Here is a 17,170-nt window from a genome sequence, read left to right as displayed (position 1 = left end):
TGAGTTAAAAGCGTTCAAATCAACAAAAAAAAACTAAAACCAAAAGGGTAGTTTTTGATCCTTTGTTAACCTGTTAGTCAGCCTATGGTTTTCCTGTGCTGGAACTGAAGGAGACAGCAGTTACCCATTCACCGTGAGAACCCTGCACCCCCACTTTGTCACAGCAGATTCTGCTCTTTCTCTGGTTAGTTCCAAGATCCTACTCACATATTATTTAGGCTAGAGGTTGGAAGAGAAATGAACCACAATGTCATGGACGGTTACCTATGGCAGATTAGCAATACAAGGAAAGGGCAGCCACTGTCAAATTGCTGCATTCCAGACCTGGGAGGATTGTCTGACCTCCAGCCAACTGGAAGGATTGTTATCCCATTTCCTTTGAGTGTAAACCCTAGCATACTCATATTACTCTGTTCACCACTGCAGGGCACTGTATGAGCTTCCTTTTCATGGTATTAAGATATGCTTCGTGAAAAAGAATATATGACAACCACGCAAGAGCCTTTTGTATATTTATATTGAAAAATGAACATATTATTTCATAATCACACAATTCCAACAGCTTTTTTGTGGAAAATACATTACATCTTAACATCTTGTGCAGGGAAAAAATCTGTGCAGTGCAGACTGGAGGCAAAATAAGAGGGGGGAGTGAGACAGAATAAAAAAAAGCTTGTCCAAAGATCTTTTTCTCTAAACATTAAAGTTAATTCAAGAAAACACAAGTGAATCATGGCCGAACTAACACTGGCAAAAATAAGGATGTAAAGAAAAGAATGTGCTCACGAGGTAACAGTCATGCCATTAAACACCCACACACAGGATCCTGACAAAATTTCACAATGCTACCTGAGACGATTGATGACATTATTATTATAGCTCATCGCGCATCTTTTCTCCTTTAGGTCTGACAACTCTGCCGATATAAAGGATTGAGTTGGTCTTATTGTCCTTCACCAGGAAGATGAAGGGATGATCCACGTAGAAGAGTTTAGGGTCCCTCAGCTTTCCAGAGCCAAAGATGTTGGTGTCGAACGGATTTCCATCAGCATCCAGCTCCAGGGCCGAAGCGTGGAAGACGTTGGAGAGGTAGAGGTCCTTCTTTCCAGAAATGTTGGACAAGTCTGCCTTGGCTTTGTCTACGGCTTCAGTTAGCCCGAGATCAGCCAGGTGTTTCTAGAGAAGACAGAAAACAGTGGTGCTCAGATGATTTTTTTGTATGCACAATATATCTATGCTTGTGAGAACCATCAATTCACCACTTGTCCACCCTTTACCTGCAGATTATGGCTGACTTCCAAAGAGATCTTAGGAAGAGAGATGGCCACAGCTCTGTTCTCCATCTGACTGAGCCAAGTATCCACCTGGTTCCTGGTCAGGAGTTTCTCCAGGCGTTTCAGAGGCTCCAGGTGGTAGGGCATGATGAGGATCATGGAGGCCTGCTTCTGGCCCAGAGGCATGTTCAGCACAAAGATACCGTTCACAGTGTCCTCGTAGAAATCGTACAGACCTGTGTGAAGAGCAGTCAAACAAATCAAATATTTAGTTCACACTCTTGTTGAGTCAGACATTAAGAACCAGCAATGATGGAGAAACTCACCTGTACGATGCATCATGGGAACCCCAACGGTGAATGAGCGAGTAACCAGGAAACCACGATCGTCCACCATTTTTTCATGGAACTTCTCATCCCAGTGAGCTGTGGGACAAAGATAAGAAGACTCTGTTACACCTCTGATTTAATTAAGTCATGATCAGAAATGTAATAACTTGGCTTTGAATCAAAGAGATTATTTATACTTACGCTTGAAGAACATGGCGTTGACAATCAAGGCTCCATCTGGGTTCTGCACGTCCTTGGTGACCTCGGAAAGCTTGCCATCAGTTGATTTTGCCGCCCAATCGTTGATGGAGTTCACAGCGCTCCTCTTGTCACGTAAGTTTATTTTTGAATGGTCGAAGTTATAGTGCTTTTTGCTGCTTTTCACAAAATCGTCAGCAAAGGAGACGGAGCTTGGGCCATAAAGGCGATTGTTGATCTTCCAGGTGGTGTTGCGTGTCTTGGCATTGCTCACCTGGGAAGAAACAACATACGATCTGTGAATCTAAACTCAGGGTCTATTTTAAGGCCTCTTGGGTAGAATTACAAAGGATTAGGGGAAATAAAACCGGTTTATTATAAGGTTTCATTTATTGTATCAGTGTACTTACCTCAGAGAGCAGCTCAGACAGTCCTGCATGCAGATGCTCGTCCTTTAGTTTGTCAGCACTGAGGACAGTTTTGACCTGCGAGGCAGTGGAGGACTTTCCACCAAGAGCCATCATTCCCAGAGAGGAGGCCACCACCACAGGAGAGATGAGGATGTTCTCTGAGTCTTTCTCATTTGCCATCTTGTGGTAGAGGCTAAAAAAATAACAAGAAAAAAAAAGTGCTTTCTTCAAGTGCACAGTCAGGTAAATTAACGTTACATATGTATAGCCATCATTTTATAAATGATTATTGTCAGATTGACAGACCTGAAAGCCAGGTTGGCACTGTTGTCAGCCAGCGTGATGGCATGACTGCTCAGCTTCTTGTCCTCTGCAGAGGCCACAAGGGCCAGCAGACAGAGAGCTGCAATGTTTGTCACCCACATCCTGTCTGTCTCTGAATGCAGCTGTAGAAGCCTGCAAAAAAGAGGATAGTTAGCTTGAACATTACTTAACCTGGGTTGGTTGAGTAAAATCAAATAAATCATGTAGTGAGTAGCATGCATTTCTCCATGGAGGGAATGTGTGGAATAAATAAACATTCAGAACTATATTAATTTATCAAATATATTGAGTAGAAAGAAGTGGGAAATTGTGAGGACACAGACTGGGATGTGAAGCTGTGGTAGAGGCAGGGCTGGGCTGGCTCTGCCCAACCAGAAGTTTGGGAATGCCTCCAATTTGAGGCAGACATGTTCCTCGCCACGTCAGCAGCAGCTAGAGGCTCAGCTGTACAGCCACTGTGTAGCGTGTATAGCTCTGTGCAGACTCAAGGCTGTAACAAGATGGCTCTCATTTTTCCTGCATTCATTGCATTCGATGCAAACTGTTCTACATCTGCACTGATATTGTTTTTAGGGCATATTCTTCCCAAGCCTGTGGAAAGGATCAGAAATCACTGTGTTCGACTTGTTCTCTGTAGCAACACTCCCAGACAAGAGTTTGTACCTACTTCACACTGTATCTAACTGATCTCGTCAAACAAAGAACTGCCTTTGCGCAATCAGATTTTTCATTTATGGGCATCATACATTGGAATATGCTTCAAAAGCAGATGGAAATTAGCTGATAGCTCATTTTGAGATCAACGTTTTTGTGCATTGTCCTTGTTTGATAAAGAATAACGAATAACTAGATTCATAGCCTTAACACTGTAATAAACCAGCTGCCCTGATAGGTCTCAACACTTTTCTTCAATCCACCATTGCAGAGATACATTGTCTTTATCTCTATGCTTGCATAACTTGTTTTACAGCAGAAATTACTTTTGCATCATGTTAGGATACCTTGAGATGTTTTGATGTCTGCGACATCATTTTCATTCTGAAAGACAAGAGTTGTATGTAGTAATCTCCACAGAGCAGTCAATAAAACATTATTCAGGCTCTGATGGAAACATTCTGTGTCATCTGATTCCTCCGTCTTATTTTCCAGTTATTCATCCGTGAGAATTAGAGACTTCCAAGTTGAGGTTATTATGCAAGTCTGTTCTGCTTGTTCACACACGATCAGACATGCAAAAAGTTTTCATTTGCTGCGGTGTGTGACCCAGAAAAAAAAGTTTCATCCAATCAGATGTGCCACGGTAGAGCAGCACTGATTTCTAGAGGACAGATGAACCGTCCATCTTCAAAACCGTGATGGATCCAGATTAAGTCAAAAAGCTAGATTGGGTGCATATATCAAACTTTTCACTGAATTTGTACTGAAATACATTTGAATGCTCAACAAAGCAGTGACCGGCAGGGGGCTAACTAATATGAGAATCATCATGCTGGGATAAGTTGAAGAAGGATTTTAAGCTCTGCTGAGTTGTTTTCCTAAAAAATAAGTCATGTGAAATATGCAGGTCAAACAGCAAGAGAAATAGCAGTAGATTTCAAACGGGTTGAAATGGAGAAATGCTGGACTGAAACCTTAAACCTGAAAAACAATGCAGCCCATTCACCCTCTGCGTTTCCTCCTGAAAACAAAGACCATTATCTTCCAATCCTTACCTGGCACAGATTCACTCTATGTGTCCCGTCTGAGTTGTGTCCTGGGAATGTAATGTAACGTTAGTTCCCTCTTCTGCTCTATATACCCTGTGAGAGAACTTTCTAGAAGTGGGAATGGGATATTCAAATGAGGGGTGTCTGTGTTGTCCTTAGGAAGTTGGAGCTGGGACGTCCCACAGGCTGGAAGGAAAGGGGTTGGCTGGAGTTGAACTCCTCAGCACTGGTCTGGGCTCAGCTTTGAGACTTTTGCCACAATGGCTGAAGAGAAACTCAGAGAAAATCTGACTGTGGATCAGTTGTGGTTTGCTGATGTGCAAAGATAGTGCTCAGCCTTCAGGTCCTTATGCCGTTTGCTGACTCAATCTCCAACACAACTTTCATCACATGGAAAAGATTATGCTGCACTTAAATATGAACAGAATGATTTCAATGCACGAGAAAACAGATGGAATGTTCAAGTTGTTTTTTCAGCTGTTGAAGCTTGTGGGAGTGTGTGAGCCTCTTTAGGGAAACTGCCCCTCTGCACTCTCAGCAGACGAGGCACCAGAGAATGGAAGCAGTTGTTCTTTGGAGACGAGCAGTATTTCATTGTAGTAGAACTTGTCTGATTTCATACGGAAACATCCAGAACTTCAGTTCATTCACTTGCAGTAATCTTTCTCGGAAGTTGCAACATCTCCAGCCCAGCCCCCATCACCACCCCTGCCCCCACCCCCACAGTGCCACGTCTGTCCTTCTCAACTGCTGATTACAGGGTGGTTGAAGAATGGGGTTGTTGAGGACAGCCCCTGTCGTAAAAAAACAACAACTGCGGAAATCCTTTTTCAATTCATGCAATATTGCTTTAAATATAATAAAGTAAGGATATAGGCCTAAAGTATGTAACCCTGCTCAGTCTCAACTTATCCTACATCTGCTGCTATTTTACTTATTAATTACTTCCCATGAAGTATTTTGGACTTCTTTTTTGCACTATTCTGGTTTGCACTACTCACATTCTATCTACCCTGTGCCTTTTGACTGTGTACTATGGTGTGCACTTGAGAACTTAATATGTTGTGTACTTATATATTTCTTCTACTTCTATGTCCTGTACATATGGCAGAATTGACAATAAAATTGACTTTGACTTTTTTGGTTTTGCCTGAATGCGCCAGAATTACAAATGCTGTTAAAGGACAGAGCAAGACTGTAGATGGATAAGTTAACACTTGTCTGTGCACAGTATGAAATTTGGATCACAGTGTTTTTCCTATCAGAGGAATTCCATCAATCTCTTAATTCCCATACTCCTCCTCTTTTACGTCTCTCAGCAAACTGTCCTGACATGCCAACTGATGAGTGACGGTCGGGGGAGTTACCCAGAAAGTTTGACAAAAGTTTGAGGAAACTAAATCTCCATAATCCAATCATGTTGTAAACTTACAGATGTTTTACAACATGAGTCATATGTTGGGGACATTAACATAATTAGCAATTTTGATTTTAGATTCACAGAGCATGTTTGCAGCCTCTTCCCTGCTGTGGGGGTGTTAGTCATTCTAAGAAAACCCCAGGAGCCACAGTCAGCAGTCAAATTCCTCAGCATGTGGAGAGTGGGGGGTATTTCTGGGTCAAGCAAGTCAAATCCCCAAGAACATTTAATGTCCATTTAAAGAGTTATACTTTCATTGTGTTCCCTGAGAGGTATAAAGGCACATACTTAAGATGGGGTAAGAAGAGGAAGCTCATGAGGAGGAGACAAAAAAATGTATATAGTAACAGTAAAAGGAACATAAGTTTACTGCATTGTCGCGTTTGCTTTAAAGAAAAGGCTCCTATTATATGCAGCATTAGTGCACACATGTGATGTTACTAAGTATATCTCAATACAGTGTGTGTACAGTATGTGTCTTGAAGCACTTTTCTGATCCACCACCACACACAAACTGAGGGATGTCAGTGCTGTAGAGTGTAGACGTAACAAGAAATGATGCAATATTTCAGCAAATTGAAAATGAACATATTGTCACATTTCTTTCAAAGACAGTCGGTAAAGTCAAGAACCAGGAACATGTCCGTCACGTTTTCTCCACCAGGAACTCCAATAAAAGAGAAAGACTAGCAGACCTCACAGGTTGGAGCTACTCAACAAAATGCAACAAAATACTATTTGAGGACCAGAGCCCATTCAACATCTGCACGTCATCAAACCAGCCTCAGCACCAGTTTTGGTCGGCTGCCGTCTCTTTTGCAGTTGCTTAAAAAATAATCTGGATTTTGATCTCTAGTTTCCCTCAGTAACTTTAGTTCAGTTCTAGTGTATGAATTTGGATTGAACTTTTGTAAGATAATATCAACATTTTTACTAACAGGACCGGATTGTAAAACGACTAACAGTATTTAAGCAGACTGTTACAACTGTTTTCTAAACACCTCTCTTCCTGCTCATCCCTTTTAGATGGACCAGTGACAGTTTCCTATGTAACATACTTTCCATATCGCTGATATTGTATACTCATTCCAATGGTATATAATTCCACAAGTGCAGCCGAGACAGTTTAAGGGACACAGAAAGGACTACAAACTAAATATTTACAATAATATGATATATATATAAATAGTATATACTGTATATCTATCAGTGTTGGCTGTATTCTATCACACACTACTACAGTCACAACTCCACACTGAAGAAATGTAGAGACAAAATGAAGGAATCAGAGCACAGCTGCAAGAAGACCATGATGCAAAACCTTAGAAAAGTTTCACCTCTGCTATGTGATGAAACTGTGATGAACGGTTTCAGTTCAGGCACTTACTGGATGATAAACAGTTTGTAATCTGTCTATGTACATTGTCACTGTAATCCAGACGCATCATCATAATGTTGTAGCAACAAGGAACCTGTTTAGATCTTATGTTTTATGAGTAGCTATTTTAATGAATTTTACATTTGTCCAAGAGTTAAAAGCATTTGCTGTCTCTATTCAATGAAATCTGATATTTAGGTGAATGTAGATAAAGGCTGTGTAGCTGTGGACTTGAAAAACATTGAATGTGTAGCAAAGGCATTAAACAAATGCTGATATGGTAAATGGTCTGCACTGATTCTTTGACCCCTCAAAGTGTAAAGCACTTTGAGGGGTCACTTATAAAAATAGTGCATTCACTATCTCTGGGATTGAACCATGCACTGACATTCTGATCAGTGGACATCCCCCTCCTTCTTTTGAGCCACATTATACATGGATTATAGCTTTGATACATAGGTAACAATACAAAAGTATCACACAATTCATCTTCAGCAGTTTCTGGTGTTAAAGGCGATAAACACTGTTTTCTCAGTTATTTGATTATAAAAAATGTTTTTCATTCTGCTGTTTTTATTCATAAATGCTTCAGCCCAGAAGGTCCATTAAAACTGAACAATGTGAGGCTCAGTTAGAATATGATTGTATTCAGTTTTATGATATACTTAAAATATTCAACATTCATCTGAATTTCTTTCAATTAAAATGAATGGATGGGATGTTAAAACTTTCTAAAACTTTAATTACCTTGAAATTGCACTGTTCTTTCAGCTAGAAACTTAATTTAGGCCTTAACTTTAAACCGGTCACAAGACTTTCAGCTATTAAACTTCAGATTTTTTAATTATGGCAGTCTAAGTTTAAGGCTTTTTTCTGACAATTTTCCCGGCTGATGGCGTGTCATCAGCCGGAAAAGTTGTCAGAAAAAAGACACGTGCCTGAGGTTGGTTGATTAGAAGCTTGGTTTTGTTTAGAAGGAAAAGAGAAATTAATGTGTTGTTTATTAATACATTTTACACAATAAGCTAAATACGTGAATAAAAAATACAAGTCTTGAAATTCAAAAGAGTAAATGACCTCACAATTTAAATTTAAATGTACATAAAATGAACTTGAAAAATAATTGAGTGCCTTAGAATATTCATCATATTGGACATACCAATAAGACGAAATGCATCATGTGTCGAATATGGGAATTTGCAAAACTGTTTTTCATCAGTGGAAATTTGTGCTTGTGTACAAACACTTAGTGTTTTACTTACATTACCTGCATATTTGCAAAGGAAATAAACCACCCCACAAATATAATTTGATTAAAAAGATATAATCACTTAAAATAACGAAAAAAGTGTATTTTGGCCACATAATTTGTGAAATGTAGTTTTCTTTTGTTTGAATGTAGAGTGAAGATGCCCCCTGGTGGGAAAAGTTTGAAATTTTCTTCAAAGACCACAAAGTTTCCTTAACAGTTATTGTTCAAGTTTGTATTGTTGCTTTTTCACCAAAGATGTTTTAAAATGAAATAAAATGAATTTTATTAATCAGGATTCTTCTTACAATCCAGGTTGTTGCAAGTTTTCATTTTCCAGCACAAATATGCACATGAGCGAAACTGAATTAGAAGAGTTCTGCAGGTAAACCAAAGACATCCACCAACTCCTGTATGGTTTTAGGGAAGCTCTATAATAACTTTACATTTAAAGTATATATATTTACTGTGAATATCTACAATATTCGAGGAAGCAACTGCAAAAATATCTGAACCGTGTGGCAGACATAACTTGTACAACAGATAAACTGCCAGCAACTGTATTTTGGAGTAACAACCACTAGATGGAGTAAAAACCAACCAGATAAAGAACCACCACTGTATTTCACTGTAACTATCTTCTTCAAAACAACATCCTGAAACTCACAACAGACAGGATGATTTTGAGGACTAACACGCAAACATCCTAAAGTTACACGCTTGGTTGGCAGATCAAGGGAAAAAGCAAAGCTGCTCTGATTAGAGTCATTAAGAGGAGCTCTACACACACTGATTACCTTAGTCTGATGTTGGTTACAAATATTATATCGATATTATATTAATTTGTCTGCTTTAATAATTCCATCATATCAAATCAAAGTTTTAAATTAAACATTTGTGAGCTCATAGCTGAATCTCAACATCAAGGCCTCACTCTCTTCACCTGTGGGATAGTTATACATACATGTACTCTATATGTAATATAAACGTGCATATTTCAGATGCATGCAGTTATGTTCATACCAACTCCTTAAACTGTAATACAAAGTGAGTGCTGTTCAAATGTCTCTCTGGAGATGATAGAGGCCTCTGGGAAGATTGTACCCTGCCGCCAAATTCCAGCAGACCTTCAAAGTCAGAATGAGCTGTTGTGTTGGCATTTAAACAATAACACAGTCAAACTCTTTGCGCCCCTCCTCCCCATTTTAAAGTACATTCTGTCTCCTCTCAAACGCTATCAGTCACAAAAATCTCCCTCCTGACCCCGGCTGCATCACGTGACACCACCTGCACAGGAGACCCCTACCAGCAGTCCTCCTCCTTCCTGCCTGTGGATGCTGGTTGGCATTTTAAAATGGGTGGAGTTCTATACAACAACTCGGCAGCTGGAGCTTCTGATTAATGCAAACCTGTGGAGAGAGGAGCAGGGAAGCCCAGGTCAGCCACATCAAACAGGGATATGCCACAGGAAATCACCCTGGGAGGAACATTTCCCCTGCTCCCCCCACCTGTGGATGCACATGGAGAGACATTGTCAAGGTGTGTGTGTACATGTGTGTGTCTCCACTAGCACGAGTGGCTGCATGGTTGTGAGGTTGGAGATGTAATCTCCACATTTGTTTGACTTGCCAGATGTTTGGTCTAAATGTAAGAAATCTTGTAAAACAGCATCTACGACCCTGATTGGTTAATGTTAAAGAGTCATCTGATACTCTACTGGATTGAAGATGAGAGAACTAGAAAACACACATTGGAGCTCCCAGTGAACTCCCCTCTTTGCTCTGATCATAAGTTTAATTAATTGGCCTGGTACATTTGGATTTTTTTTTCAGATGCAGTGGGCTGCATAGATTTTGGAAGGTATCAAATTTTAAGTGAATAACAATCACATTCTTAAAAAACCAAAAGTGATAACAACAAGAGGAGTAAACCTCAGCTCTGATGGTGTAAGTAACAAGACCATCATCCAAGCCACGGACGACATGATTTCCCCTGCCAAAGTGTCTCAATTGCCACCTGGTAACTGGCTGCACTATAGGTCATAAATCCTGTATCCTCCATGTTAGTGGATAGGACATGGATCAAAACAGTCAAAGGCAAAGAGTAAAACATGTCTAATTCTTTCTCAAAGATCGTTCCTGTCATTTTAGGTAGTTGTTATCACACTGATGTTTAATCAAGTGTTCACTTTTTAAGTTTGGTTTTAATTAATCATGTAATGCTTTAAAAACAGAATGAAACATCATTATTGACAGCTGAGACTGACTCACAATTGGTTGCGCATGGGTATAGGTGGCACTTTGTTTCCAACAGCTCCCTCCCCTGATCGCAACAGCGCAGTCGCTGGCCCCAAATGGGCAAGATAGCAGAGTTCATATCCAGGATATTTTGAATACATTTTTCTGGATAGTGGGAGGAAGGGAATTAATAAGATAGCCCCAAAATCCCCAAATAAGCTTTTATTTAGCATAGAAAGCGTTAAAGCAAACATTTGTCCTTAAATGTTGTTAATTCAGAAATCATGTTAATTACAAAAAACAGATTTTCCCTCAATTGAATGCAATAGGCTTCCGTAGATACCTGCTCAGACCTCAGACCATATGTCTCAGACACGCTTGAAAATAATTGCATGTTGTTGCGTTCAGGGCCCATCGGGTTTTCTGCTTTCACCTTGGGAAAACCAACCGCGGATGGTAGTTCAGTTTAGTGGCTGAGGCATCTCTCTGTACGTGGTGCTAATTATAGCACAGGATAACGGGAAGTCACTTTGAGACCTGAACAATATCTTACAGTTTTAAATCTGCGCGGTTTAACGACGTGGCCGTGAAGGCGCCGGGCGGCGGTGGAGTCATCTCGGGAACGCGCTGCTCGCTCCCTCACTACGGGAGGGCTGGAGCTAAAAGAGCGACCCGCACTCACTCGCTGCACCCACCCACCCACCCCCAGCGTGTCAGCCCGCCGGTGTGTGCTCATGACACTGCCACACACACCAGGAGACACGCTTGTACCCGCAGACAGCACCGACAGAGGGAAACCGACACGGGACGAAGTGGAGACATGAGACGGGACTTCTCGTAGCTGACAACCGTTCGCCCGGCTCCGTCTCCCCTCCTTTGTGTTCGGTGTAAAACTTCGACCCTGTCAGCAGCTTTATAGCTCGACCGGTGAGCTGCTCACCTCCAGCCCGTCACTTCCCACACGGGTTGTCCCGGTTTGACTCTCTGCTCGCCGGGGAGAAAGTCAGGGAAAAGCCGCTGACACCTTAAGCTGAGGCAGGAGAGAAGTGGCAGCAGCCCGCACACAGGTGAGCGTGAACCGTCCACAGTTACTACACCAGTTCATACCGTGGGCACATTGGTATAGTTGTCTTTATGTTGCATATATGTATATAGATGTACATATCTTAATCTTTGTGCATTTGCATGTGTTTTAATCTATGTTGTGTTTTATTTTAACTGGACCCTGAGTCTGAATAATAAAAGTCATTATTATTATTACAGGATAAAACTATGGTAACAGTGGCTAACATGTGTCCTAATGTCAGTACAAGCTAGTTAGGTTTTCAGGATTGACATTTTCTTGTGTGTGTGTGTGTGTGTGTGTGTGTGTGTGTGTGTACACACACACACGCACACGCACACGCACACACATTACCCATCACGTGCTTACAGCAGTGATCGTCCTTCAGTTCTCTGGATGGGACACACCCATGATGATGGTTTTCACCCCATGAAATCCAGCGTTTCATTAACCTGCATGTGTTTCACATCCTCGGATTGTATTTGTCACTGAATAATAGATGGAATGCAAAGCTTCATAATGCAAGTAGGGCTTCAGAGGCTGATCGTTGGTTCATCCATCAAAATTGTTCCCCACTCTTTACTCGTTTTGCAGCACTCTTCCTACTTACTTGAATAATTCATGACACCATTAATTTCGTTTGAGGATGAGGATTGTCATGTTGATGTTCCTAGTGCATTATTTAGCATATCAAAAAAAGACGGTCATATTGTAATAAAAAAAAATACTTAATTGTAGTGGTGCCAGATTTCACAAAATTGTACATTTGCTTTGTTTAATGTTAATCATATTTATAGCAGTCTTACAATATTCATGTTTTTTATGTTGATTAAAATAAAGGATGGTGCAGAAAAGGTCTTCATAATAATGATAACTAAAAATATAAATTAAGTCAGTATGCATGTACATACATGTACAGCCTATCATACATGTTGCATATTTATACTTTTACATATTCATCTGCCCATAATCACACCCACAAAAAAAAGCATGCAAATAGACACAACTCATCAGGGCATTATTATTTAGTTGTATCCATATATTTGATCCGTTTATTCGACCGTTTCTAATATTCCAGGTCTTGATTTCCAACTTTATTATTTTTTTTTTTTCATTTCCAGAATGCTCTTTGCATTTGACCTCAAGTTGTTAAATGAAGGGATTGTTAGTTTTAACCAGCTCCTTGTTCCTTCGGGTCATGTTTGAGTGTAATTTGTTGAACAGCATCTTAAAAATCTTTGGCTGCTAGAGTGGAACCATTTGGTTCAGTTTCTCTATCCGTTACATCCCTCGAGTCTGTTTTTAACACTTCCCCATCTGTCACTCCTCATCTCCAGTAAAAACAGCTAACACTTATTTGTGTTTGTTCTGAGCTCCAGTTGACAGATGACATTTGTTTACATCCCACATGTATGTAAATAAGTATTTTAAAGAGATTAGAACCTGTTTACTCAGAGTTTCAATAAATGGATGAGTCAGGACTATTGGAGAGTGCAAGGCTGTTATCATTTTATCACTTTAAAAGGATTCAAGGGTTGTGGAGTGCAGTGCGTTGAATATTGTGTTGTTGAAATTACTTGCTTTTTCAGTACAGTTGTCTATATGCTCCTGTGTAGGACAGTGGCCTTGAAGTGCAAATTACAACGGCAAATCACTAAACAACAACAAATCACAAAACTCCACAGCAACAAGAAAAAGCTAACGAAAAGCAGTCAGCAGTTCCCTCATCAGTGTCCAATCAGTGTTGAGCCTTGTTGATAGCCGGTACCTACTTTTCTGTGAGAAGTTAATGTTGTGTTTTGCGATTTTTCATTGTGGTTCCTTTTTTGTCCTTGTGTTTTGTGATTTACTGTTTTATTGTGTGATTTTTGCCGTTGTGATTTGCACCTCAAGGCCACCGTAGTATAGAGACAGGCTCATTTCCTGATAGCAGCCATCACTGTGAAAACGTGTTTCAGTTATGACACCCAAAGTGATTATGCAGAACATGAGAATATATATATATACTACTCTTGATATTCAGACTTCTCCTATTTCAGCTGAGGAACTTTGAGAAAATGGTTGAGTTGATATTTTTGAGGTTATCTGGAAAAATTCCAACATAACATGCATGTCTACAGTTTGTTAAATTTGATTGGATTAGAATAGAATATAGGCAAGGTTATGTGCAGCCATGCGGAAACGGCTTGGGTTGTGTAAGCAGTGCTTTAAAGATCACTCTTGATTTATACAATTCAAAGGAAGAGGTCATAAGGTGGTCTGACTTAATATTGTCTGTTTCAGTCAGTCTCAACTGAGGGTCTGCATACCAGGCATTTTGATTATGACCTTTTTGAACTGCGAATCGTGCAAAGATACTCTCAGAATAAAAATATCAAGTCGAGCATAATACGCCCCCTTTAAGAGAATAAATTGATGATAAAGGGAGATATAATAGAACAGTGGAATTGGTTACCAACTCTTTTACACACAGCAGGCTTTTAGATACATTTCTCCACTGGATATATTTTCTGTTGTGGAGCTTTATCAAACGCACAATAGTAATACTGGGCAGGGCCTCCCTTTGCTCTCAAAACAACCTCAGTTCGATGGCATGGATTTACAAGACATTGCAAGCATTCCTTTGAGATTCTCCTCCATGTTGGCTTGATTATGTCATAAAATTTCACATTCAGCTCATGAATCCAGAGATTTTCTTTGAGTCATGATACATTATTGTGCTGGAAGTAGCCACTAGAACATAGTAAATCATTGCCATAAAGGGATGCACATAGCAAAACAATAGTCTGTGGCATTCAAACAATGATTGCTTGCTATTAAAAAAAGCCAAAGTGTGCCAAGACACCAACATCAGCCTGGACTGTTGTTACAAGGAAGGTTGGGTCTGTGGCTTCATTTTGCCAACACTGTATTCGAATCCCATTATCTGTAGCCTCAGTAGAAATCCAGATGAATCTCACCAGTCTACATATTTTTCTGTCTTCAACCATCCAGTGTTGGTTAACCTGTGCCCACTGCAGCCAAAGATTTATTTTCTTGGCTGAAAGGAAAGGATTCTGACACTGTCCTCTGCTGTTGTAGACCACCAGCCTCAAGGGTCAAGGTGTTCTGAGATGCTGTTCTGCTCACCACATTTGTAAAGAGTTTTGAATAACTGTAGCTTTTCTGTCCTTCCCAAACAGTATGACCATTGACGTCATGCACTGAACCCCAGATATTCTCCTGAAATTATCTGGAGGGGGTGTTTGAACTGTTTAGTCAGACATTCTCTTGAGCTTTTCCTGCTAGCCCCCTCCAGAGAATGTCAGAGTGAACCCATGTGAGAATACAGGAGGATACAGTCAGGAGAATTCACCGCAAGTGAATGGTCATGTTGATGACTTTTCTAACACGGGACATATGCAAAAACAGAAAATAACAGAATGCAAATAGTTTAGGATGAAAAGTAGAAGCCATACATGTAGAAGACGGCAAAGAAGATGTCAACTTTGAAAGACAAGAATATTTGAGAGCTTTTAGTGATAAGGGCCAACGCTGGTGTCAATGTGCTTAAAACAAAAACAGGATTTTTGTGGGTGAATTTATACATAATGTCCTGCCTACTGCATGCTCTACCCATGCATCACCCCTCGCTTGAACCCTCCGGAGAGTCCTGTTATTGTGAAGGCGTCTGCACATCTACTGCTGCGTTATGTATAGGTGAAAGGCACCTATATCTGAAAATGGCTCATGTTTGATGTGAACATTAACTGAAGCTCATGACTTGTATCTGCATGATTTTGTGCTTTGCACTGCTGGCACATAGAGTTGGGGAGTGTCCTTAAATAACTGCTTCTAACCTTAAATAACTGCTTCTAACCTTAAATAACTGCTTCTAAGCAGTTATTTAAGAAACGCACCCAGCATTTCTCCTATGAAAGATGTGGTAGGTTATTTGCTAGCTTCATATATCAGAAGATCTCAGTTGATCAGTCAAACGAGTGGAGAGTTATCCAGAGTGAGACTTGTAAGTTTTCTTGCAATTTTCATGCTGTCTCACTGTCACACGGTCATGTCTTACTGGGACAATTGAACTGAACAGAGCCTTTGTTAATGTTATTCTTAATATCTGCGGTTTTCCTACTGTGACATGTCAAAATCTTCCTGTTATTGCTACCCTGAAGTAGGGAAATTAAGTCCAGCCCTCTCTGTCTCACACCTGCATTCAGCTTTTCTGCCTTTATCCAGTAAGGATAATGAACCTCCACAAAGAGCTGGAGTACTTTTGAAAACCGTTGCTATTTATTTCCAGCACCCACATGAAAAAATAACATTTCATTTCTCAGTGGTTTCATTGACTGAAGTAGTAGCAAACATTTCATTGGATTGGGTAACAAAATTGGATTAAAGATTTGAGAAAACGAGCAGGGACATCATGTGTGCAAGGCTGCGTACATAACAGCCTTTACTCAGCCGAGGACTATTATTTCCACAGTATGTTACATCTTGCTGTTTCTTTTCTTCAACAATTTTTTCCTTCTACAATACATTTTTCCCCACGTTTAGAAGAGGGTTCCTAGAGCTAGATTCTGTGATTGTTCGGGGGTTGGTGAGATGTATGGATGTTATATGTGCTATGGAAACGGATGAATTTATAAAATCTTGGTTTTTCAAAACAGATGTTGAATACACAGTCAGTGACATGCATCAAACAAAGGCGCCTTGTTTCACAATGTTGAAAAGAACAATCTTACACAACACACTGACTGAAAATAGTATGAAATTGAGTTATTGCACCTTTTTATCTGCATGTGATAACACAGGCTTGGTCAGTAACTTTCAGTCCACAGCTTTCAATATCTCAAAGATCAGAGTTGACTGGAGGACTGAGCTTAGATCATCCATTTTCCAAGAAGGTCAGAGCCTCGCCTTTTCCCCTCCCTGTCAATCATGCTTCATATTTGCGATTCATAGCAGATCCTGTCACTGTCGACAAGTTCACTGCTCTACATTACATGAAATATGTGGACGGCTTCTACTGTCTCTACTATGATTTGTCACAAATTGTTGTGAAATGGGCACCATCGGTTAAGAGTCAGACAGAATATATAGAACATGTACTTTTCTGTGCCTCACCTTATCAGTACAGGTAAAATTTCCAGGGCTAATTGCCATTAATTGAGCTCCCATACGAGCGTGAGAGGCTTTAGTTCACCGTCTTTGCTAGTTGGCAACTTGAGCTCTCTTCAAAGCCCAACACTCAGACAAACAGGGAGGTGCACAGTTATTTTGTCAAAGCTGAGGTTCCCCTTTGAAAGACGGCAACAATACCTCCTTGACTGGATAACAGGTCGGCTTATTTTTCTTTCATTCTTGGTAATATTCCCACCATCTGATATCCATCACCATAGAGTTCAAACATTGACCTCTGCAGCTGAGACAATGTAAATTTAGAAATATGAGAATGAGGCTTTCTAGTTTTTCATATTTTCAGTGCCTCAAGTATCTCTGAATTGCCACTTATTATTAGCTAATCCTATGAACTGGAGAAGGAAAGATGTTTTCATGGTATTTCATGATGTGAGCTCATTTCAGATAGGCAG

The 17,170-nt window shown here is 40.2% G+C and overlaps 2 protein-coding genes across 11 annotated transcripts in view; one reads left to right on the top strand and one right to left on the bottom strand.

Moving 5' to 3' along the window:
* Positions 1 to 499: 499 nt before the first annotated feature.
* On the bottom strand, positions 500 to 4,370 carry serpinh1b (serpin peptidase inhibitor, clade H (heat shock protein 47), member 1b). Of its 7 annotated transcripts, none has more exons than XM_035154938.2 (8): positions 4,248 to 4,370; positions 3,537 to 3,573; positions 2,518 to 2,667; positions 2,212 to 2,404; positions 1,805 to 2,075; positions 1,601 to 1,699; positions 1,278 to 1,510; positions 500 to 1,176 (listed from the first exon to the last, which is right to left on the bottom strand). In XM_035154938.2, the coding sequence occupies exons 3-8, from the start codon at positions 2,634 to 2,636 to the stop codon at positions 874 to 876; spliced, it is 1,218 nt and encodes a 405-aa protein (XP_035010829.1). In that variant the 5' UTR covers positions 2,637 to 2,667; positions 3,537 to 3,573; positions 4,248 to 4,370; the 3' UTR covers positions 500 to 873. The 7 variants fall into 7 exon arrangements, with proteins under 7 accessions (XP_035010829.1, XP_035010827.1, XP_035010824.1 ...); XM_035154936.2 differs by having other exon boundaries at positions 3,516 to 3,573; positions 4,248 to 4,368; XM_035154933.2 differs by having other exon boundaries at positions 2,518 to 3,573; positions 4,248 to 4,368.
* Positions 4,371 to 11,198: 6,828 nt separating this feature from the next.
* The window catches only part of gdpd5b (glycerophosphodiester phosphodiesterase domain containing 5b), a 53,325-nt gene continuing 47,353 nt past the window's right edge, over positions 11,199 to 17,170 (top strand). For all 4 annotated transcript variants that reach the window (XR_004695215.2, XR_004695214.2, XM_035155085.2 and 1 more), the window contains exon 1: positions 11,199 to 11,592. The gene's annotated coding sequence lies outside the window, so the exon portion shown is untranslated. The remainder of the gene's footprint in view (positions 11,593 to 17,170) is intronic.

Source organism: Hippoglossus stenolepis, chromosome 4, assembly GCF_022539355.2.
Source record: "Hippoglossus stenolepis isolate QCI-W04-F060 chromosome 4, HSTE1.2, whole genome shotgun sequence".
Classification (NCBI taxonomy): Eukaryota; Metazoa; Chordata; class Actinopteri; order Pleuronectiformes; family Pleuronectidae; genus Hippoglossus; species Hippoglossus stenolepis.
Note: the sequence above shows the minus strand (reverse complement) of the source record. Positions and strands in the feature narration are given on the sequence as shown.

What these genes read in the sequence shown, in the direction of transcription:
- serpinh1b (XM_035154933.2), bottom strand. Translation starts at nt 2,792, where the DNA reads ATGTTTATTTATTCCACACATTCCCTCCATGGAGAAATGCATGCTACT. An exon ending in CAACGCCATGTTCTTCAAGC is followed by an intron (nt 1,700 to 1,804) that starts GTAAGTATAAAT and finishes TTTGTCCCACAG; the next exon opens with CTCACTGGGATGAGAAGTTC. An exon ending in AAGTCAGCCATAATCTGCAG is followed by an intron (nt 1,177 to 1,277) that starts GTAAAGGGTGGA and finishes TGTCTTCTCTAG; the next exon opens with AAACACCTGGCTGATCTCGG.